This window comes from Saccopteryx bilineata, chromosome 2 (assembly GCF_036850765.1).
Source record: "Saccopteryx bilineata isolate mSacBil1 chromosome 2, mSacBil1_pri_phased_curated, whole genome shotgun sequence".
Classification (NCBI taxonomy): Eukaryota; Metazoa; Chordata; class Mammalia; order Chiroptera; family Emballonuridae; genus Saccopteryx; species Saccopteryx bilineata.
Window position 1 is genome coordinate 266219039 of NC_089491.1, and position 23429 is coordinate 266242467.

Below are 23429 nucleotides of genomic sequence, written 5' to 3' on the forward strand. Positions count from 1 at the left end.
AGTGTTGAGGCCTGAAGGATGTGTAGGAGTTAGCTGGGTGGAGAGAGGGGGTGGCGATACAGCATTCCAGGCTGAAGGGGAGAGCTGTGCAAAGGTCCTGAGACACGAAGGTGTCTGAGGCACCCAGGGATGGCCATTGTGGCTGTAGTGAGGCAGGTGCCGGGGAGTGGGGGCAGAAGGTGAGCAGGCCACAGAGACTCTTGAAGGCCATGCCTGGATCCTCACCACAGTCTGAAGGGCAGGACCCAAGGGTCAGTGGGCCCAGCAGCTGAGGCCCCTGAGGGCAGTGACTGTTGCTGATGTGTTCCCACTGCCCAACCCTGAGCCTGCACAGAACAGGGGCTCCGTCAGTGTAGCTGACAAATGACAAATGAATACCAGGGCGGATGGAAGGTTCTAGATATGAGGATGATTAAGACCTGGCCCCTGTCTTCCAGGAGCTCACAGCCTGCTCTTCAGAGAATTAGGCAGGCCAGAATCTGGTGCCAAAGTAAGAGACTCAAAACACAGGTCCCTCGGGAGGAATGCACGATCCTGGACTGCCTCCAGCACCTGGTGGGGGGCTGGGCTTCCGGGCTGGGAGTGTAGATGGGGCGGGTTTAAGGTCGGTGGGAATGCAGTGCTGGACGGTTCACTGCTGCCTGGAGGTGCCTCCTGGAGCTGGGAGGTGGGTAAGGAGTACCTGGGGTTGGGCCAAACACCCCACTTTCACCCTTACTCCCATCCAGACCCCTGGTTTTTACCCAAAGATTCAGGAGCAGGCTTTCTGAGTTACCTTAGAGTTACTATCTCCCCTACCCAGGTGTCTGTAAAAGCAGAAACAGTAAAGGCCTATCACAGAGCATCAGGGTGTGAGGTTCCCAGATGCACAAAATCAACAGAAGTCCCCTTCTCCTGCCCTCTTCCCTTTATAATCATCAACACTCAAGAAAAACAAAACAAACTCAGAGTGGCCAAGAACTAGAGGGCAGTTTGTTTTCTATTCACACTCTGACTCTTCTCTTTGGCAGTGAGTCCTTTCAATAGGCCAAGTTTCTGTCTTTTTGTTCGAAATGCCTTTTCCCTGACCCCCTGTGGGCTGGCAGGAGGCGCACCATAAATACTGTGGAGTGACTAACTGGGCAAGTGCATTCAGTCTGAGTGAGAGGTCTAACTTCTGCACATGCTCAGTTTCTGCCTGACTAGCTTCAATGGACAATCTGCTTCCCAGGCCCTGGCTCTGGGGGTGGGGGTGGGTGAATGTGGGTGACACACTGATCTTAGTGTGTCACTAAGGGGAGACAGAATGTTCCTTTAGCCTCGTGGGCTCTTCATTCATCTCTCTTTCTGTCCATCTATCCATTGATCCTACATCCATCTATCTATCCAACTATCCATTCAGCTACTCATCTATTTCCCAGCTACCCACCTATTCACCCACCCAACTGTCCATCTATTTCCCCAGCCAACCACTTATAACTCTATCCACTCATGTTTGGATTCACTCACCTACCCCTCCACTTGGCTACCATCCATCTCCATCCCAACCATCCATTTGATTTAATTCTTTCCATCCATCCATCCATCCATCCATCCCATTTCATCCATCCCACCATCCATCCATCCATCCCAACATCCATCCATCTATCCACCTAGTATTTCTGAGTCAGTATTGTTGCTGTGCTGATATACCAGAGATACATGGTTGCCACTCTCAAGTTGCTATTAGTTTGGCAAAGAGAAGACAGACCTTACACAACCAGTAGCCTAATTAACTATCTAGCTCACAACTGGGATAAGTGCCATGAAGGGAAAACAGGATCTATAAGGCCACACAACTAGGAGCACCCAGTAGGTCTGGGGAAGCAGACTTAGGAAAGACTTTGTTAAGAAAAACATTTGACCTATACATTCGCTTGGCCATTCATTCAATGCACTTAGGAATGAACAAGGCCCTTTCACCTGTGGAAGTCACCTTTGCCACTCCCAGCCCAGCTCACAGCAGCAAAGCAGGACTGAGACGTGTGCTCTGCCAGGCCATGCTTGTGGGCTTCAACCACCACTGCGGGTGGCTGCCACTCTGAGGTCTGGGACAATGGAGTCTTGTCCAACCCCTCCCAAGAATTCTAATCCATCTCTGGGAAGATGGCATGGTATGAGGGAAAGAACGGGAGAGAGACGAACAGACTAAGGCTCGGAGAGATTGCCAGAAGGGAAGAAGAAACAGTTTCACCTTGACATCATGTTCAAATCCTCACTGCTACTGAGAAGGAAATACAGATGGCTCGGAAGCGTATGAAAAGATGCTCATAATTAGGGAAATGCAAATTGAAATTGTACTGAGATAGCGCTTGTCACCTGTCAGATTGGCAAAGCTCAAAAAAAGGCTCGAGAACGCTGCGAGTTGGTGCGGGAGGGGAGCAGGAGGTCGGGTCGCACTCGGCACTGGGACCGTAAGCGGATACGCTCTTTATGGAGGGCAACTGAGCAATGCCTGTCAAAACTGTACACCCTCTGACCCAGGAATTTATCCTACCAAGAGCTCGCACATGTGTCAAATGGAAGGCGTGCCAACGAGAGCTAATGTTTATTGAACTCTGGGCACGTGCCAGGCGTGGTTCCAAACGCTTCACTTAATTAACTCACTGAGTCCACATGATGGACCCAGGTAGGTGCTGTAGGTCTCCCCATTTCTGAACTTTCATGGCAGCCACATTTGTAATAGCAAAAGATTATCAGCTACTCCATGCCCATCAAGAGGAGAATGGTTAAAGAAATTGGGGTCCTATCCAAAAAGTAAAAGGAGAGGCAAACAAGGGGCAATTTCTTCACACAAGAGTTTCAAGTCAAAAAGGGAAGTTGTGGGATGCAGCTTGGGTAGAATATGCTGCAACTTATGTCTTCTTGAAAAAGACACGCTCGTGTGTGAACACATATGTTGATCAAGCATCTCTGGGAAGACAGGCAGGAAACTGGTAACAACATTTACCTGGGTGGTTATTTAGAGGGATGGGGGCCGAGACAAGGGTAGGAGGCCAGTCACCGCTTTCCTTTTAATACCTTCAAAACATTTTCTTTTGAAATAAAATTTTTTTATTTTGGAACAATTTTAGACTAACAGAGAAGAAAAAAACAGAGACTCCTCACATACCCCTCACTCAGTTTCCATTTCCCTTTCTATTATCTTGCATGGCTGTGGCCAAAGCTAAGAAGCCCACACTGATCCACGACCATTGACTAAACTCCAGGCTTTATTAGGAGCCCATCAGACTAGTTTTCCTACTCATGCCCTTTCCCTGTTCCAGGATCCAACCCAGGTCCCATATGGCATTCAGTTGTCATGACTCCTCACTCATGAATTCCTTACGTCTGAATTTTGGATCATACAGAAATATTCTCGATTTTAAAATAAATAAATAAAATAAAAAATGAAAAAAGAAACAAAACCAAACCCCACAAACCTGCTATAATCCCCAACTAGCAAAAGCAAAACACATTTTGCTAAAGCTAAAGAAGGACCCCACCTCCTGTCTTCTCACCTCTGGAAGGTGGTGGTGGTGGTGGGGAGGAGCCATATGCTCTCCATTCCTTCTGGGCTGCAGGCTAGGACGCCTCCCAAAAGCCTTTCCAACGTGGAGCTCATCGCTGTCTGTCCTGGTCCCCTGGGGATGCTGCATGAATCTCTCTTACACAGCACTTATCACCGCCTGCCTTGTTTCATAGTTATTTATGTATGTGTCTATCTCCCCAAGGAGACCGTGAGCTTCCAGAGGAGGGACAGGGTCTGTGTACCCTCTGCCTCCCCTCCCTGGTGTTTGATAGGGTGCCTGACTCATACACATTTGCTGAATTGACATCTTAGCCCCTGATGTCATAAGAAAGAGGAGGAGGAAGAGGAGGATGGATACATTTAGGTAGTTAAAGGGACTAACAAGTACTTACTGCTATGGGTTCTGACCCACAATGAATAATAACAAAAACAAATGGCAATAATAACTACAATAATGATTATAGAAGAGCAACTTTTATGGCTAAGTAATTCAAATTAAGCTCTCTCCAGAGATTATCTTATGTAATTGTAATACAAACTCTACAAAGTAGGCATTATTGTGATACCCATTTTATAAATGAGAAAAACCAAGGCTCAGGGAGATGGAGTGACCCTCCCAGGGTCCAGAGTGTGGCTGGGTTTCACAATCGAGATATTCTGACACTGCGCCATACTGAATTCTTCATTTGTGACACTGAAGCTGAGGTTTAGAGAGTTGAAGTAACATGCCCAAGACTACCCAGCTAATGAGAGACAGAGCTGAGATTTGAAGTCAGTCAGCTGACTCTAGTCTGGACCACACAGTTCTCTAAGACCCATCCCAGGGCCCCAAGGTTGGGTCTCGGGATAGGCCCTTGAGATGTTTGCATGGGGCGGGGCTTGCTGCTCCCCCAGCCTCAGCCTCTGATGTCCCTGCCCAGCCCTACTCACCTGGCACATAAGGATCAGAGGCTCCCGGAACTCGGCCTGGCAGATGGCACAGATATCACCAGCTTCTGTGCACTGCTGCCCAGTGGCCCGGACTCCATAATTCTGTTAGTGGGAGGGGAGAGAGACAAATAGCTGTGGAACCTTGTTGGAGCGATACCCTGAGAAGCATGATGAGATCTGTTTCTGGCTCCTGGCCCCTAGTTCCTGTGGCTTTGGCCAGAAACACATGAAGCCGACCCACCTGAGAGGTGCAGAGAAGCTTTACTGCTTTCCTGACTCCACCCACGCGGCCACAGATGTCAAAGGACTGAAAGGAGAGCAGGGAGATGGTTGAAAAGTGTCCAAGGGTTATACAGGGTCTCTCTCACCACTCCTGAGCAACCTGCACTGACCCCCTCATCCCTGCCTCTGAGCATGATCATGGCACTCCCTCCCATTTGAAACCCCTCCTTTCCACCCGCTTGGCTTGCCTTTGGTCTTCCTGCCTTACATCAACAGCCTTCCCTGGACCTGGGCCAGGATAGAAAATACATGGCATGCATTCTGCCTTTGCCCTTCCCAAGCCCAGGTCAGGCATTGCTAATCGATCATGGCACTCTTCATCTGAGCCTCATAATTCTCCCTCTAGCACTCTAGTCGCCACTTCCAGTCGATCAGGATCAGCAGGCAAGATAAGTCCAGTTGCAGACACTGCATGGATTGCCTGGCTAGCTAGTCCTGATGGGAGGAAGGACCAATGCTCCCAGGATTCCTTAAAGCCAGACACAGAGAAGGAAAAACAAAGAGGAGGATGTACTTATGTTAGGGGGGAACACTGATTTGTACTGATGAAAAGAGGAGCACTTTATACTGATCCGCAGAGCTGAGGGTGTACAACTCGGGAGGAACAGAAAACATGCAGCAGCAGTGTGGTCTGTGGGTTAAGGGCGGCAGGGCCGGGAGGCAGGCCACCTGGGCCTGGGTTTGATAACAGCACATGCTGTTTGTTATCTCTGGTGACTGACCCCAGGGGCAAGTTACTTTTCTGAGCCTCAGTTTCCTTGCCCCTAACATGAGAGTAACAATGGTGTGTCTCTTGAAGGGTTACTCTAAAGAAGATTATGTGAAAGGGTAGTATCTGGTGAGCTTTGTGGGCAAGAAATGAGGGTAGATTTCACCAGAAAGAGGAGCGCAGTCCTAACGTGGGCTCTAACGTGGAGAAACCTCAGCGAGAGAAGCCAGACACAAAGGCTCACACACTGTATGACTGCATTTATATGAAGTTTCCCGAATAGGGAAACCCACACAGATAGGGGTGATTTCCAGGGGCTGGGAGAGGGGCGGGTGGAGGAATAGGGAGTGACTTCTTCATGGGTACAGGGTTTCTTTTTAAGGTGATGAACACATCTTGGAATTAGACACAGGTGGTGGCTGCTCAGCATTGTGAATCTGCTACATGCCACTGCATTTTGTGTTGTATGAGTTCTACCTCAGTTTAAAAGAGAGAGAGTAGGGTGTCATTCCAAGCTCTCCACCTGGCCCCCAGGCCCGGCTGGTAAGCAGGGCCTTCTGTAGGCCGGCCCTCCAGTCCCCGCCATCTCACCTTGCAGAGGCCATACAGGACCATCAGGATCCCTCCCAGAAAGTAGCTATTGGAGGAGTCATCCCCCATGATGTATTTATACCACAGCTGGATGGGGACAAGTGATCGGAACAGCTGGCTCAACTCCTCGATGACCAGATAGAACTTTCCCTGCAACCACACAGAAAGCATCAATTATTATTAGCAATAAAGACCCAAAGGACCTAGCTGGGGGGGCCCCCAGCCCGGGCAGTAATGACATTCCAGGTCACAGGCAGGCCATTAATCAGCTTTGGAAAGCACTCAGGCCCACTCCTAATGGGCCTGAGATATGGCCGGGGAGACATGGCCCCTGCCCATTGCCCTCACCCGCTGCCACCAGCCCAGAAGATCAGAGCTCCTTGGATCATGTTTCAGGGAAGGAGAAACCAGACACCTTTGCTAGGGAGCCAGAGTGTGGGTCACTCCCTGGTGCCTGCTGTGGCTTTGAGGGCTCCAGGCCAAATGTGAGGGCACATTCCCTGCCCTGCACACAGATCACTCTCATCTCGTGAGGGCTGACCAAGGCATCACGGGCCCACCCTTGGATGCATGGGCAGGATGGACTACAGGATGCAGGTGAGCGCAGGCTGAGAGGTAGATGGGGGAAGATGTGTCCTCCTTCCCAGCTCCATCATCTGCTGTTACCAAGGAGGCAGGATAATATCTGATGAAATAACATGGACTTGGGGACTCAGACAGGGCCAAGTTTGAATCTTATTTTGCTGCATGTTCGTGAGCCTCAGTTTCCACGTCTACAGAATGGGACTCACAGTTCCTATCTTACGGGGTTGCTCTGAGGATTAAAGGAGGTAAATACGGAATGCACTCAGCATTGTGCCTGCCATAGAGTGGTGCTCAACAACTTCTATTTCCCTGCCTCCCTTTGCCCTTGGACAAGGCCCCCAAGCTTTCAGTGGCCAGTGCTACTGAATGGAGCTGAAAATAACCCAACCCTGTTGTATAGTCTAATAAACTTACACCTACTTGCCTGACCAGGCGGTGGCGCAGTGGATAGAGTGTCAGACTGGTATGCGGAGGACCCAGGTTTGAGACCCCGAGGTCGCCAGCTTGAGCGCAGGTTCATTTGGTTTAAGTAAAGCTCACCAGCTTGAACCCAAGGTTGCTGACTTGAGCAAGAGGTTACTCAGTCTGCTGAAGGCCCGCAATCAAGGCATGTATGAGAAAGCAATCAATGAACAACTAAGGTGTCGCAACGAAAAACTGATGATTGATGCTTCTCATCTCTCTTCGTTCCTGTCTGTCCCTATCCCTCTCTCTGACTCTCTCTCTGTCTCTGAAAAAAAAAAAAAATAAATAAAAATTTAAAAACAAAAAAAACCCCTTACATCTACTTATGACTCAGCAATTCCACTCCTAGGTGTATGCCCAAGATAAATGAAAACATATGTCCACCTGTATGCTAATGGTCATAACAGTTTTATTTGTAATGTCCCCAAACTGGAAACAGCCTAAACATCTGTCAATGGGAGAATGGATAAACAAATTGTGGTAGATTTATATAATCAGATATGACTCAGCAATAAAAATGAACAAATGGCTGACACATACAACAACATGTATGAATGTCACAGACATTATGTTGAATTAAAGAAGACATTTATAAAAGAGGACATAATGTACAATTCTCACATATAGTAAGTTCTAGAACAGGCAACACTAACCTGTAGTGATAGCAATCAGAGCAGTGGTTACCTGGAGTGAGGAATAGGACTCACTGCAAGGGGGCATTAAGAAACTTTGGGGAGTAATAGAAATATGTTATTTAATGACTGGGATGATGGTTACAGGGGTGTATACATTTGCCAGTACTCATTGATAGATATGCTTCAAATCTGTGCATTTTACTGTATTTAAATTCTAGCTCAACAAAACTGATAGAAACCAAGGAACAAACAAACCTAGAAACAAACAGCTCTGCTCCAGGCATGCATAGCCTTAAAATGTAAATAATCTTTGCTCTAGCAGTTCTACTTCTAGAAATTTATCCTAAGAAAATAATCAGAGATGTGTGCTAAGATGTGCCAATAGGAATGGCCAGTGTAGAATTCTTTGTAATAGTACAAACCAAAACAACTTACAATCTAACTGATCAGGATAGAGATCTATGATGGAAAGCCAATAGCCATTCAAACATTACCCTGAAAACTAAGTATTGATTACTTCACAGTGAAGAAACCCAGCACGTACCACATTCACCAAGTGATCGAGGTTAACATCCCCAGTAATAAATCATACTGACAACCTGCACCCCCTGATATGATGCACATAGTATTATTTTTGTTGTTTCCTGGTCAAAAAACTCATAACCCCAGTAGAATCATGAGAAAATAGAAGACCAATCCAAACTAAGCGACGTACTACAGAATAAACTGTCCAGCCTCTTCAAGCGCCAAGGTCACAAAAGACAAAGAAAAGACCAAGGAATTGTCAGATCGAGGAGGATAAAGAGGCCAGGACAAAATAAATGTAACGTGGGATCTTGGATCTGATCGTAGACTCGGAAAAAGACGTGAGTGAGACAGTTGGCAAAAGCAGAGTTTAAGGTCTGTAGTTTGAATGGTAACGGTATCCATGTAAATTTCCTGGCTTTGCTAACCAAAATATGTTATGTTAGATGTTAACATTAGGGGAAGCTGGGTGACGGGTACAGCAACTCTACTATTTTTGCAACTTTTCTTTAAGTCTAAAAATTATTTCACAATAAAAAGTTAAAAAAGAAATCATCCTGGCAATGAATATCTATTGACTCAGGGAAATGCTCACATTATAGTTCTAAGTGGGAAAGACACAGAATACAGAAACACTCATTTTCCTTGTGTTTTCTGTCTTTTCCAAAAAAAAATATATATATTTTTGTGTGTGTGTGTGTGTATACAGAGCATGTGATATGTTTAAAGGAGAGGAGGGAGAAAAGGTTATAAAAACATGTTGTGTATCCATCAAATGGATGGCATGCGGGATGTGGATAGAGACTGTATAGCCACCCTGTTATATTCTTGATAGGCTGGACACTGGCCACTCAGAAGGGGACGCCTTGAAGTGGACGTGCCCATTTCTACTAAGGACCAAGGAAGGGCATCCAGAGGCCTACTCACCCCGCTGCCTGACCTCTGTGACTGCTTGGCTGCCTCCCCATAGTGAAGTCGTTTCCCAAAGAGCCTTCTTGCCTCCTCTGGACTTCCACCAGACCCTGACCTCCGGAAACGTCCCCTGGAGGGAAACGCCAGTTTCCCCCGGGGAGCCCGTGGGAAGGTGGTAGCAGAGATGTGGGGCAGGCCCATCGTGTTTGTTTTATATGCCAAAGGTGTGAAGAATGTGGGAGCAATGGAGCAGCAGCTCAGTGACGCCCAGGGCGGCCCAGCGCCGACAGCAGGCTCCAGGCTCGACAGAACACCCATGCTGGGAACCCTGTTTTTCTGAACCACCCAACTTCAGCTGCCCCGTGCTGCCCTCAATGCTCAGTGCATGTTTCCTCTCATTCTGGACCAACAGCCCAGTCTCTCCCAACGTCCAACCTTAACTGGCTTTTGTCATCCTCCTTGAATCTCCAAAGCATACCTCCAAAGAACTTTCTTCTCCTTCTCTCCCATGCACGCATGCACCCATCTTTCCTTTCTTCCTTTCTCCCCTTCTTTTCCCTCCCATCCATTGATGCTCCACCTCTTCCTTTCCTTCCTCCCTCCCTTCCTCCCATTACTGCTGACGGGGACTGCAACACATCCCCAAAATTTCAGAGCAGGCCCTTGGCCCTTCTCTCAGTTAGTTCTCTATATAAAACAAGCTCTTCCTCTGCGATGGCACCCTGGTCCCCTGTTCTGCACCAAGCTAACTGCTCTTCTTTTTGGGTCTTAGCTAACTGTCACCTTTTGTGAGAAGCCTTTTCCAACTCCTTAACTAAATCAGGTGTTCCTGTTTCATCCTCTAAATCACTCCTTTACAGCACTTCTCACAATATTTAAAAAGTCATTTTCACATCTGTCTGTCGCATGTGACCACGAGCCCCAAAAGCACAAAGATAATTTGGCTCCGGGTCATATCCCCAGCATCTAGCACATAGTAGGTGCTCCTTTCGTAACTGGGGGCCTCTGGAGCTAAAGATCCTACCCTCATGACTCACATAAACTTCCTAGAGTTTGCTGACGAGGAAGGAGAGTTGGAACATCAGAGAGCGAATGTCTCTTTTTAAGCCAGCTCCAATGTCACGGGAAATAAAGGGAGTGACTGTCTGTGCAGCTTCACATTAAAGGTAGCAATTAGTTACTAGGGGGTGGGCCACTTGGAGAAGGAGATAAAACCACCAGGGAAAACTGGGCATATCCCAGTGAAACCATCTCTCTCTAATTAAGCAGTTTTATAATTCCAGGTTTCTTAAGCATGTTATTTCTGATAACCATCAAATGCAATGTGTGGTTTCTCTGGGGTGTCAGGGAACAAGGAAAAGTGATCAGATTAGTGTGGCCTCCCTGCTACCCGTGATGGGGGAATGGGATGGAGATACCGAGAGTTCTTTACTCTGGGATTCTGATAAAGGGGGCAGGAGCAGTCAAGGCGGGAAGGCAGATTCTATTCTGACTTCCTTACTGCTACGATGGGGGGGGGGGATGTGAAATGGGAAACAAGGAAATAACAGAGGGCTGAGTCTGGAAGGGGCTGGCAAACAAAGGAGAGTGCGATGCTGAGAAACAGACAGCATGGCCAGAGAAGGAGAATTTTTGAGAATGCACCTACATAGGAAAGATGGTTTGAAGAGCAGAGCTGAAGAGCAAGGGGAGAAAGAATCAGGTCATTGTTAGCAGTGTAAATGGATAAAGAACGGACAGATGGGGATGAAATATTCCTCCGCATCAAGATTAATAATGAATATTCATATAGTTTTGCCTGTTTATGAATCTCTTTCCTACACATTTTCTCTTCTACAGAAGCAGGACAGCACAGTGGTTAAGGGCATAGGATCTGCAGTTCCACCTAAGTTGGTTGATTCTGGACAAAAATGTAAATGCTCTGAGCCTCAGTTTCCTCATCTGTAAATGGGATACACATGCACAGACAGACACTCCCACACACACGTTTTGGCAAACCCACCAGCTCTCTGGAAAACAACAAACAAAGGCCTTGATTTGTGTGATTGACAATTTCTGTGGTGTGGAGTTTGAAGTCAGAAAGCTAGGTGTGCATGTGTGCATCCCTCCTAGCTGTGTGGCCTTGGGCAAGTTGCTCTCCTTCTCTGGGCCTTCATGTTCCATTCTGGTGATGGGATTGTTTACCTAGTTCTGACATTCTGGGCCTCTAAGCTCTGTTATAAGAACTATTGATGCAAAGAGTCTTGTATGCATGTCTCTTCTAGTTAAGGGACAGAAAACTAACTTGAAGTAGGTTACACAAAAATGAGATATACTGCGTTACAATGCTGGGAAGGCAGGGGTGACTCTGGCTTCAAGGACACCTGGATTCAGGAGCTCAAACAATGTAGCCAAAGATCTGTCTGTATTCCTATCATTCTATCTTTCTATCTTTCTTCCTTTCTCCCATCTCTCAGCTCAGGCTACTGTCTCTGCTACTTCTTCCATCTAAGCTCCTCTTCCTGTCAAAGTTTCAGTCCCTCCAACCTGTATGGGCTCTCTCCAGGTCACAGTTATGACGACCACGATGATGATGACTTAGCTCTTACTATGTGGAAGGCACCAGTCTGCGCACACAACACTTTGAGGCAGGTGTTATTAATGCTCCCATTTCACAGATGAGGAAAGTGAGGCACAGAGATGACAGGTAACCCGCTCCAGGCGACATGCCTAGAAAGTGCTAGCTCGACAAACCTGTGGCAGTAAAGATGACCACTGGCAAGCTCAAGCCAACTCCCTTATGGCTTCACCTCCGGTATAACGCAAGACCTTGCTTCTTCTCTTGGGCCCCTTTACCAAAAAGAATGGCAAAACCCAAATGGCCCTACTGAAGTCAAGCCTCCATCCTTGTGACCAAATTCTGAAGCTCACCTTAGCTATGCATCACTATGATTGGTTAGACCTGATCACGTGGCCACAGGGTGGGCGGGTGCCGTGACTGACAACTTCATCAGAATCACAGGAAGAGGGCGAGACAGTTCCCCAATAAATGGGTGTGTAAAGAAAAGGAGCCCGGAAAGTTTCCTTGAACCAAAGCACCAGATCAGAGGGAGTTGTTCTTGCAAAGCCCTCGGTGGAATACTCGAACTGCGGTGGGTTTCTCTCATTTGCTTTACCAGCCCTGGTCTACTCCTGCTTTAGCTCCCATCGCTACAGGGGTCTGGGCCACACTTCCAGCTTCAAAATGGGCGGGCTGGGCAAGAGCGAGGGGCTGAAAACAAAGACTTGTTTTCCTGGGAAGGCGGCTTGTGGCTCTGTTATGATTGTAGGCTGCATGGGGAACCGCAGCTGACAAGAGTCCTTCAGAACAAAACAGCCGGAACAGTGACCCCAGAAGTGCTGCGCCCATCAGCTGAGGGGCATGCAGGCGGGGCAATCTCGGTTTTCTCCACTTTGTGAAGGCTGGGGGAGGGCGAGAGCTTGAGAACCGACTTCAGAACAGGGTGGTCAGGAGTGGTGGGCTGAAGAGTGTCCAGGAGTCTGGGAATAGAAGGAAGGCTAGAGGAATGCAGGCAAGGAGGGAGATGGACATAGGAGAGGAAAAAAGGATATGTGGGCAGAAGAGAGGAAAGAAACGAGAAGTTAAAAGCCAGAAGGAAAAGGGCGCCCAGGAGTGAGAAACCAGGCATAGAGGGGGAGGGGAGGGAGAGAAAGAAGAAAGTCAACTCTATTATTAAGCACTCACTAAGGCCAGGAGTTGCACATCAAATGCTCCTCTGGTGAGGCAGTTGTGATCATTCCCATTTCTCAGATGAGAAAGCTCAACGGAGGCATAGGAGGGAGGAATGAGTGGAGGGAGGGTGCAGGGAAAGAGAACTGGGGTGGGCTGGCTCACATTTTGGGGATGAAAGTTTGTGGAACACTGGCATGCTGTCCCCAAACTCTGATAACCCTAGGGGATGGACATTTGTTATAAGCTCCAATTTACAGGCAAAGAATAAGGCTGAAAGAGGCAAGGTAGGTGGTACAAGATTTAACTCCCGTCTGACTTCCCATCTGGTGCTTTGAGCCACCATGAGGAACAGAGAAAGGGCAGTTCTAGGAGATGAACTGAGAGGTAAGGAGAGCGAAAGAAAAGATACAGGTATGTGATGAAGGAGAGAACTGGAGAGAGGAGAAAATTCAGGATAATGGGTACCCTCAGCAGGGGTACTGACCAGAAAGGTAATGACCTTCCATGTACTAGAATTGTTCTATAGATGCTGGGCCCAATACAGTAGACATTCATCACGTGGCTATGGAGCACTTGAAATATGACTAATTTGGAAATGAGATGTACTGAAAGCATAAAATACACAGGGAATTTCAAAGCCCTAGAAAAGCAGTAACAAGAAGGTAAAATATCTCATTAAAACTCTTTATCTTGGTTACAAGTTGAAACGATATACTTTGGACATACTGGGATAAATAAAACATATTATTAAAATTAATGTCACCTGTTCCTTTTTACTTGTTTAATGTGGCTACTGTAACATTTTAAATTGCCTACGTGGCTCGAATTATATTTCTATTGGAGAGCCTCTTGATATCTTGAAACATACGGACATACATATGTAAAAATTCATCGATCTAGTATATTTATAATTAGAACACTGTACAATATGTAATTTATACCTCAATAGTAAAAAAAAAAAATTTTTTTTAAAAAGGAGAGACGAGCACGCCAGGAAAGAGAGGCTGAGAGTAAGGCAGTGGGGGGAGGGGCCGGTGGGGGCGGGACCAGAGGCAGGCAGCCGCTTGTTACCTGGCAACGGGCGCTGCCGGTGACGTCACCGGTAGGCGGCCGCCATTAATCTCCCTACGGGAGGCGCGGGCGGGCGGGGCTGCCTACCTCCTCCTCCCCCGGGCCGGATGAGATCACCGTGGCGGGCGGCTGGCTGTCCCCGCGCTCCCAACAAATCGACTCTTCGGCGAGCGCCGGCATCTCATGATCTCATGGCCCCATGGGACGGCGCCTGCAGATGAGGTCACAGCCCCGCGCCCCCGGCCGCCGGGGTCTGCGCACTGCCAGCTCCCGGCCGAGGCCTCCGGGAGACGCTAGCGCCAGTACCAAGCCTACAGCCCGCGGCCCCTAGGCCTCCGCGGACAAAGGAGGTCGCTAATTGTAAAAAGCAAAGCCGCCTTTTCCATTCTTTTGATCCGTCTTCATTCGGCCTCTTATTTGAACATTTCCCCCCTAAGGCCATGTGTGCAGCAGGTAGTTATCGCATCAGTTCCCTGGACTTGGGGTCAGGAGCCACGGGAGGTGACTTGCCTGCAGGATTTCACAGGTGCCTGGTAGAGGAAGTTCTATTCTTAGCTGTGTTATAGACTGGAGAACTGAGGCTCAGAGGGGTAAGGGACCTGCCCAGGTGGCCCAGCTAGGAAAGGATGGAGCAACGACTTGAGGTGGGATGCTGTGAAATGGCCTTCTGACTCTCCTCTTGGTCCCCCTAACAGTACCCCCATACATTTGGACCTTTCTCCTAGTCTTTCTCTGCTCTGATGGGAACAGTGAGAGTAGCCCATGCTGGCTGGGTGCCCGCGATGTGCTGAGCACTTTATAGTAAAAGTCACTGCTGTATGTTATAAACCCACTGGAGAGGTATGATGTGGACTAGTATGCAGATGAATACTGGAGGCTCAGAGAGGTGAAATGAGTTGCAGAACTGGGATTTGAATATACAGCACAGCCACCTTTCCAATACTCTACACCACCTCCAGAAAAAGATGAAGGCTTCCCACTGACAGTGGACCATATACCCTCTCTCCTCTCTCTCTCTCTCTTCCCTAGGGTCAGCTATCAGGCGGTAAAAGTGGGGCCAGTGAGACTCTCCTAGAAGGCTTCACAACTCAGTTGGCAGCAGCAGGTTCTCCATCACTTACTGCTCATTAACACAGCTCCTCAGCAGATCTCCAGCAATACACATTGCAAGGGCTGATAGGGAGAAAGGAAATGACATTTACTGAGTGTCTTTGATGAGCCAGGCCCTAGTACCAAGGACAAAGGTGTAAAGGGGTAATTTCCAGCCCCGTTTTGTGGAAGAGAAACTTGAATCTATTTTAACCAAAGTCGGATGGCAAGGAATTACAAGCGTCAGCTCAAATATTTATATTTTCACAGAGAAAGTCCTTTCCATTTCCCTAAATGAGTCCTCCGTGAATTTACTTTCTGCTTAGTGCTTATCACACTTTGAAGTTTTATGTTTGTATGTTTATTTGTGTAATGGTGATTTCCCCAAATAAATGAAAGCAGGGTCCCTGGTCTATTTCATTCACTATTGCATCCCCACACTTCAGCAGTGCCTGTCATATAGAGTAGACACTGAAATATTTTTAGAGTGAATGCTAAGAATTGGTGACTCAGGTTGGTGGGCAGTGCTGACATTCAAACCCAGGTTTATTTGAACATGAAGCTTGGGCTTAGTCCATACTTTCTAGGAAGTCTTAGACTTCCTCTTGGTCCCTGTACCTTACAATAACATCCCTCTGGTGCTCACTCAGAGCCTATTAATTTTAAGTTTACTACAGTACTGACAACCTTGATGTCCTGGTTTCCCAACCAGCAGTGTCTTTGCTTGGTAACAGAGTAGAGGGCACAAGGAGAAACTCAGTCACTTGACTGCTAGGAAATTAGGTGTGGAAGGGCCTGCTTTGGTCTTTAATAATAACTCAGCAAGGAGGGAGACATAAAAACTACAGAAAGGCAGGCTTGAGGAAAATGAGGGGATGGAAACCACAAAAACGTCGTGGTTTCTTATGAGCAAAGAGAGGGAGGGAGATGGATGGAACCCAAGAGGCATCACAGGGAGCTCCTACGGCACTATTAATTTTCTCCTTTTTAAGCTGGGGGTATATGGGTATTGTTATAATTTTTTAATACCTTACATGTATTTTTTTTTTTTTTGTATTTTTCTGAAGTTGGAAACTAGGAGGCAGTCAGACTCCTGCATACGCCCAACCAGGATCCACCCGGCACACCCACCAGGGGGCGATGCTCTGCCCATCTGGGGCGTCGCTCTGCCGCAATCAGAGCCATTCTAGCGCCTGAGGCAGAGGCCACAGAGCCATCCTCAGCACCCGGGCCAACTTTGCTCCAATGGAGCCTTGGCTGTGGGAGGGGAAGAGAGAGAGAGGAAGGAGAGGGGGAGGGGTGGAGAAGCAGATGGGCGCTTCTCCTGTGTGCCCTGGCCGGGAATCGAACCTGGGACTCCTGCACGCCAGGCCGACGCTCTACCACTGAGCCAACAGGCCAAGGACACATGTATTATTTTTTAAAAAGCCACAAGTTGAAAATCTGTTTGCCTACTTTTTAAAGTTGACTATAACAACCCCATGAGGCAAGGGGTAAATTAGTATTCTCAATTTGCATATGAGGCTCAGTTTCAACAAAGTTCATCATTTTGACTAAGATCCCATAGCTAATAAGTGGCAGAGGTGGGATTTGAATCCAGGTTTGTCTGATGTCAGCATGGATGGTCCTGCTTCCTGAACTGGATATTCAATTTTAAAGACCAGAGTCAGTGAAAACCTGCCATCGCCTCCCTCCCATCCCCAATCTCCTATATAGTTTCTTTCTCTGTTTTAGTTTCTATACCCAGGATGAGGAGAAGATCAGAAAGCATGCCAATGGCTAGGACTGGCCTCTGGTGCTGTGGCCCCAGGGGCCAGCTGACAAAGTGTCCTTGGGGCCAGGCTGAGGCCCTGCAGGAGTCACTATGCTGCAAGGAGAAATCTGCCCCTTGCCAGCAGCAGTCTGGCACCCAGTTAGGTTGGCTATGGTTCTCTTGGTTTAAGAGCCTTGGCCTGGGGAACAAGAAGGGCCCAGGCCACGTGTCCCAGCAACATGCACATCAGGAGCTTCCTTACAAACAGGGCCCAGCTCCCTGGGACCCAGGAGAAGCCTAATTATAAGGTGTTGATGATTAAGCCTGAAGTGGCCTGGGACCCTGTTAGCTGCAGAAAGGCGGCCTCTTCCCTCTGTCCCAGTCCCAGGTGAATGGATGTGCTTATGTCCCCATGTCAGCACAAACACTCTGGGCCAGAACCATCTAAGCCTGTCTGCCTCCTAAAGCACTAGGGCTTAGGTGCAAGGGAGAGATGGAGGCAGAGAACAGCAGAAGGTGCCTCCTTTCCTGGTGATCTTAAGCCCATGACTTGGAAGTAGACAGACAGGGCCCCCAATCGCAGGTCTGCCCTTGTCCTGGGAGGATGACTTTGCCTAAGTCACTCCTCAATCTGGGCCTTAGTTTCCTCATCTGCGAAGTAGGCTTAATAATGACTTCCCAAAGGTGTCCACATCCTAATCCCTGGAACCTGTGGATATATTACCTTAAACAGCACGAGGAGTTTTGTGCATGTGCAGATGGGACTAAGAAAAGGACCCTGAAATGCAGATGTTATTCTGGATGATGTGGGTGGGCCAATGTTATCACAAGGCTCCATGTCAGGGAGAGGTGGGAGGGTTAGAGTGAAGGAAGCAGAGGTTGGGGACGTGTGCTGTGAAGATGGACAGAGGGGCCACAAGTCAAGGCACGCTGGCAGCCTCTGGAAGGAAGCTGGAAAAGGCGAGGGAGCAGATTCTACCCTGGAGCCTCCAGGAGGAACCATCCTGCCGACGCTTGGACATTAGCCTCACGAGACGGACTTTGGACTTTTAACCTCCAGAACTGTAAGATAATAAATTTGTTGTTTTAAACCACTAAGTTTGTGATAATGTTATAGTAGGAGTAGGAAACGAATACAGAGAAGACATAGTTTCCACTGCTGTGAGGACAATGTCAAGATCAATGGTCCGAGAACCTGCGTTGAAGACCTCTCCCTGAAGGGCTGGCTCTTTGGCAGAATGGGAGAAGGTCAGAAAACATACGTGGGCTGGGGGTGGCCTCTGGTGCTATGGCTCCCTGTGACCTCCCCAAATGTCCTTCCTATCACTAGGGGTGGTACATAATTTGTGATTCTCAGTGTAAAACAAAAATGTGAGGCCTCTTGTAAAAAATTATTATGTATAGCAAGACAGCAGCTGCAAGGCATCAAGCCAGGAGGGGGGCCCTTCTGCACAGGTTGCACACCCATGAAGTTGGCCCTGCCACCCATTCTGCTCCAGCCATACTGATTTGCTGCTCCTTGAACTTCCACCCCAGGGCTTTTGCACATGCTGTTTCCCTTGCCTGGGATATTCTTCCCCAGATACCTGCATGGTATACTCCCTTGCTTCTTTCAAGTCTCTGCACCTATGCCACCTTCTCTGCGAGGCATTCTCTGACCACCCTATTTAAAAGAGTAGCACCACCACAGCATTGTTTTCTTTTTTTTTCACCTGACATATTTTTTATTTCAGCATCTGTTTATATTAAGTCCCTTGAAAATGGATACTGTATCTTATTCATTGCTTTATACCTAGAATCTCATACAAAGCCTGGCACAGAGTAGGTGGTAAAAAAATCAAAAACCCAAATGAATGGATGGATGGATGGATGGATGTAAAGTGGCTAGGAGCACCTGTCCGGGTATTGTCCTGATACGCCTAGGTTGTAGGTTTAATCCTCCATCAGGGCACATATAAGAAGCAATCAATGACTTCATAAATAAGTGGAACAACAAGCCTCTTTCTCTCTATCTCTCTCTCCCCATGTATTTATGTAGGGCTGCAATGTGCCAGGGCCCGTGAATAAGGAAGAGCAGGGAATTCTCTAGGTTTCTCTCTCTCTCCCGTCCTTGTTCTTGTGTGTCTCTTTCCCCCACGTCTCTTTGTCAGCCCCTTGAAAGCAGGAAAGGTCTTATCCTCACAGCAAAGATTTAGCAGGTGCGGAAAACCCTGTGCTAAGCCTTCTACATCCATGACCTCATTGGCTCCTCCTTGAGGCCGGTAATATTACCGATCAGTCCCAAACACACATGTGGCAACGGGAGCTCAGAGCTGTGAACTCGCTTACCCAGGGATACATAGTTAGTGGTGAAGCCAGATTCAAACCCAGACTACTGGGCCCTGGCCGGTTGGCTCAGCGGTAGAGCGTCGGCCTAGCGTGCGGAGGACCCCGGTTCGATTCCCGGCCAGGGCACACAGGAGAAGCGCCCATTTGCTTCTCCACCCCTCCGCCGCGCTTTCCTCTCTCTCTCTTCCCCTCCCGCAGCCAAGGCTCCATTGGAGCAAAGATGGCCCGGGCGCTGGGGATGGCTCTGTGGCCTCTGCCTCAGGTGCTAGAGTGGCTCTGGTCGCAACATGGCGACGCCCAGGATGGGCAGAGCATCGCCCCTGGTGGGCGTGCCGGGTGGATCCCGGTCGGGCGCATGCGGGAGTCTGTCTGACTGTCTCTCCCCGTTTCCAGCTTCAGAAAAATGAAAAAAAACAAAACAAAAAAAAAACCCAGACTACTCTAAGACCCAGCCAAGGGCTGGGCCCATATAGGTAATTAGGAAGTGTAACATCTGTTTTCTTCTCTGGCCCATTCAAGGTTTGACCTTGGCACTTCTGGGACCTGAAAAGAGCCAGATGTTTGCCAAGCCTTAGTGTGCTCTCAGCCACTGAGCCACAAGGCCAAGTTTTTACTTTCCACCCCCAATCTGCAACCTCCAGCCGAGTCCTGACCCATGAGGGTCACAAGGAGAATGCACAAAAAGAAAAACATACACAATAGTTTCCTCTTACCCACAGGTGACACAATCCCAGAGCCACAGTGGCTGCCTGGAACAGTGTATAGCACCAGACCTAAATATACACCACGGTTTTTCCTATACATATATACACATGTAAGAGATGAACAACAGTACACTACAACCAGTAGAACCATACATTATAATAACAATTATGTGAGTGTGGCCCCTCTGATAACCAATCAGATAACCGAGGTGGCTACCGAGTGACTATCAGGCAGGCAGCCTGGACACGCTGGACAAAGGGATGATTCACATCCTGGCTGCCCAGAGCAGGACAGCTCAAGATTTCCTCATGCTTCTTAGAATGGTGCACCGTTTAAAACTTATAAATGGCCTGACCTGTGGTGGCGCAGTGGATAAAGCATCAACCTGGGACACTGAGGTCGCAGGTTCGAAACCCTGAGCTTGCCCAGTCAAGGCACATATGGGAGTTGATGCTTCCTGCTCCTACCCCCTTCTCTCTCTCACACACACACACGCTTTCTATTTCTCGCTCTCTCTCTAAAATAAATAAATCAAGTCTTAAAAAAGTTTAAATATACAAAAGGATAAACATTAAAAAACAAACAAACAACCCCCCCCCCTTATAAATGGCTTATTTCTGGGATTATCCATTTAATATTCTCGGGCCACAAGTGACTGCAGGTAATCGGAACTGAAAACAGTAAAACAATGGGTAGTGCGTAGGGTTACTGTACTCACACACTGAGCCTTTACTACCTGCCAGGAAGCCGAAAGCACCTCCATCTGCATTGTGTGAATTAATTTTTTTTTTAGCTCACCTCAAATCTTCCCTAAACCCCTGAGATGACAGCATTACCTCTTTTACAGATGAGGAAACCGAGGCTTGGTGCGGGGAGGTGAGCAGCCAGAGGCAATACAGATGGAAATAGCAGAATTAGGGTTCAAACTGGGATCCGCCTGTCCCGGGAGCCCAGATCTTTCTAATCAACTCTGGAACCTTTCTGGTCAAGCTGAAAGTTGAGCAATGTGAGCCGTGGGCTCCCTTGGGCCAAATCTCAGTTCCAAGCCCCTACCTTCCCCCCAGAGACAGAGGAACATCTGGGGGAAACATGAGACAGGACCGCCCCACCCACCGTGTGGAAGTCAGCAAGAGAACACCTGCTGAGCGGAGCCCCAGCACAACTCCTGGCCCCTGCTTAGAGAGAGGAGGCGGGGTGGACACCTCCAGCCACCTCGGGGAGCCCGGCTGCCTCCCTAATCATTTAGCTGGAGTGGAACAACATAATCACCACTTAGCTGGCTAATTACTGCCCGCAGCACCCCAGAGTAGGGGCTGCGACCACAGTCCCACAATGTGGCTGGGAAAGATTGGGCCGGGTGGGTCTGAGAGCCGGGGACTCGGGTCTCCGTGCCTTGCTCCAGATGCCAATTCGCACCAACCACTTTCATGTGCTCATCTGTTCATTCAAGAGTCAGGGCACACGGACCAGGTTTCGCTGTGCCCAAGTGTGAGCATGACAGCTGTCACTCTGGGGAGAGATGGTCAGCGGGGGTCTGGAAAAATGCACGCGCCAAACTGTTCCCCACTCCACTGCTCTGGTTCTGACTGTCCCCTCTCTGTGGTGTGCCCCTTTGGCTTCATGTTGCCTGGCAACTCCCATCCATCCTTTAACTCAGTTCTGAGGTCACCCTCTCTAGGATGACTTTGCTGGGGGCTGGGGTAGGAGCTCCTTTTCTATTTTCCAAATGGGTCCTAGAGTTGACTCGCAGCCCCACTGAGCTGTGAGCTCTGGGGCCTGAAGCCTTGGGTCCGGGTAGCCCATGCCCATTGGGATGCCCGCACTCTGTTGCTACCCTATAAATATAATAGTTGTAGAATGAATACATGACTAGGTTAAATCACGTGACCTGAAACCAGTTACTTTAGGGCCTTGGTTTCTTCCTGTGTAGACTAAAAGGTCTTTCTGGGTCTGTCTGTGACAAGAGGGCAGGGGTGTAACCAGCCTCTGAAGGACTGGAGGCCTCTTAAATGTCCAGCGTGGGTCCTGAGCATCATGTTCTGGCCCCTGTCGAAGCCAGGCCAAAGCCTTGGGAGTTCCTCCAGCCTCTGCCAAGGGGGTTGGTGTAGACATTCAAGTTCTCTCCACCTGCAAGGAACTGAAACTGGCTGTCCCAAGCCAAAAGGGGATGTTGGAAGAATGCTGGTTTATCTCAGGCTTCAAAGGAGCTCTGGACAGCCAGGCCACCTCACTGCCCCAGGGGGCCCCAGGGGACGGACATCTGTTGACTGGGCTTCTACAACTTTTACCTGCACATGGACCTGGTGAAAGTGCAGAGGGACCCATGCTGCTGCTCCCAGCCTCTGGGATCCCTGGTTCCCGGGAGAGGCTCCAGGTGCTCACCCAGGATTATCGGTGGTGGGCAGGGAAGTAGGGACACCGGGAACAGCCATGGCCCTGGGTGCTGGTCCCACTCCAGCGTATCCAGCTATTCCCAGAGAAGGGCGGGCCTTGGGACAGGGCGGCCACCCTGAGAGGGGTGGACTGCAGCTGGGGTGGAGCTGGGGCCAGCTCTCTCCACAATGACCATCTGAGCCGGTGAAAGGTATCATCTTTCAACCTGGAAAGTGATTTGCAAAGGCCCAGGGCTGGGGAGGAGGGGTGGGGTGGCAGGAGAGTTTAAATAGCAGCTGTGTTCCTAATTTCCCCAGGAGGAGGCCTGGCCGCCCCTCCTCCGTGCTGAGTGTTTGCCATTAAAAACAAACAGTATCATTTGGTTCAATATAAAATGAATTAAAGGAAATTAAACCGAGGGGGCCATGTGGCAAGCCTTGTCTTCCATTGTCTGAAGCCGTTTTTCATCTTCCCCAGCGGGGAGCAACAGCTTGGGGGGTGTGGAGCCCAGCGAGACTAGATAAATAAATAAATAACGCAAAGTACCCCCTCCGCCCCCCAAACAGGCGGAGGCTGGGGTTTGGGAAATCCCAGGTGCCCGCTCAGGCCCTTGCCCTTCTGTGTCCCTTGAAGGCAGAATGTAGCCTTTGAGAGTCCCCCAGGGAACAGACAGAGTGAAGGGAAAAAAACAAACCAAAACAAAACAAGATCAACAACAAAAAATGACGTGCAGCCCCTGAAACAGAGGGGGCAGGGTAGTGGAAGGTTCTGGACCGGAGGGGCTGGGAGAAGAGAGGAGGGCGTGTGGCATCTAGATTGGTAAGGAGTGATCTGACTGTCCCTCAGCCACACACAGAGTAGTTGCTGCTACTCTCTGAGCTGGGGTCACGGAGCCAGCAGGGCAGGGGTGGGGAGAGAGGGGTGGAGAGAACTCTGTAGCAGCCCAGAGTGCGGGGTTCTGGAGCTAGTCTGCGGGAGCTCAAATCCCAGCCCTGCTGCCTACCAGCTGTGTGCCCTTGGCGTATCATTCACCCTCTCTGTGCCTTAGTCTCCTCATCTGCGAATTGGGGATAATAGAGTATCTACCTCATAAGGCTGCTGTGAGGATTAATTAGTTCATGTCTATGAAGGAATGAGAACAGGGCTAGGCACATTAGCTATTTGCTATTACTCTATTATATTACCATGGGATGTCTTTTATATTATTCTTATGGGCCCTGTGGCATCTGGAAGAC

The 23429-nt window shown here is 48.8% G+C and overlaps 1 protein-coding gene across 2 annotated transcripts in view; it reads right to left on the reverse strand.

The window, feature by feature from the left end:
- Window positions 1-23429, reverse strand: part of RNFT2 (ring finger protein, transmembrane 2) — a 57949-nt gene that overhangs the window by 5079 nt on the left and 29441 nt on the right. For both annotated transcript variants that reach the window (XM_066260491.1, XM_066260492.1), the window contains exons 8-10: window positions 6042-6191; window positions 4701-4766; window positions 4460-4561 (exon numbers count right to left, since the gene is read on the reverse strand). In XM_066260491.1, coding sequence (XP_066116588.1) covers window positions 4460-4561; window positions 4701-4766; window positions 6042-6191 — 318 coding nt within the window. The remainder of the gene's footprint in view (window positions 1-4459; window positions 4562-4700; window positions 4767-6041; window positions 6192-23429) is intronic.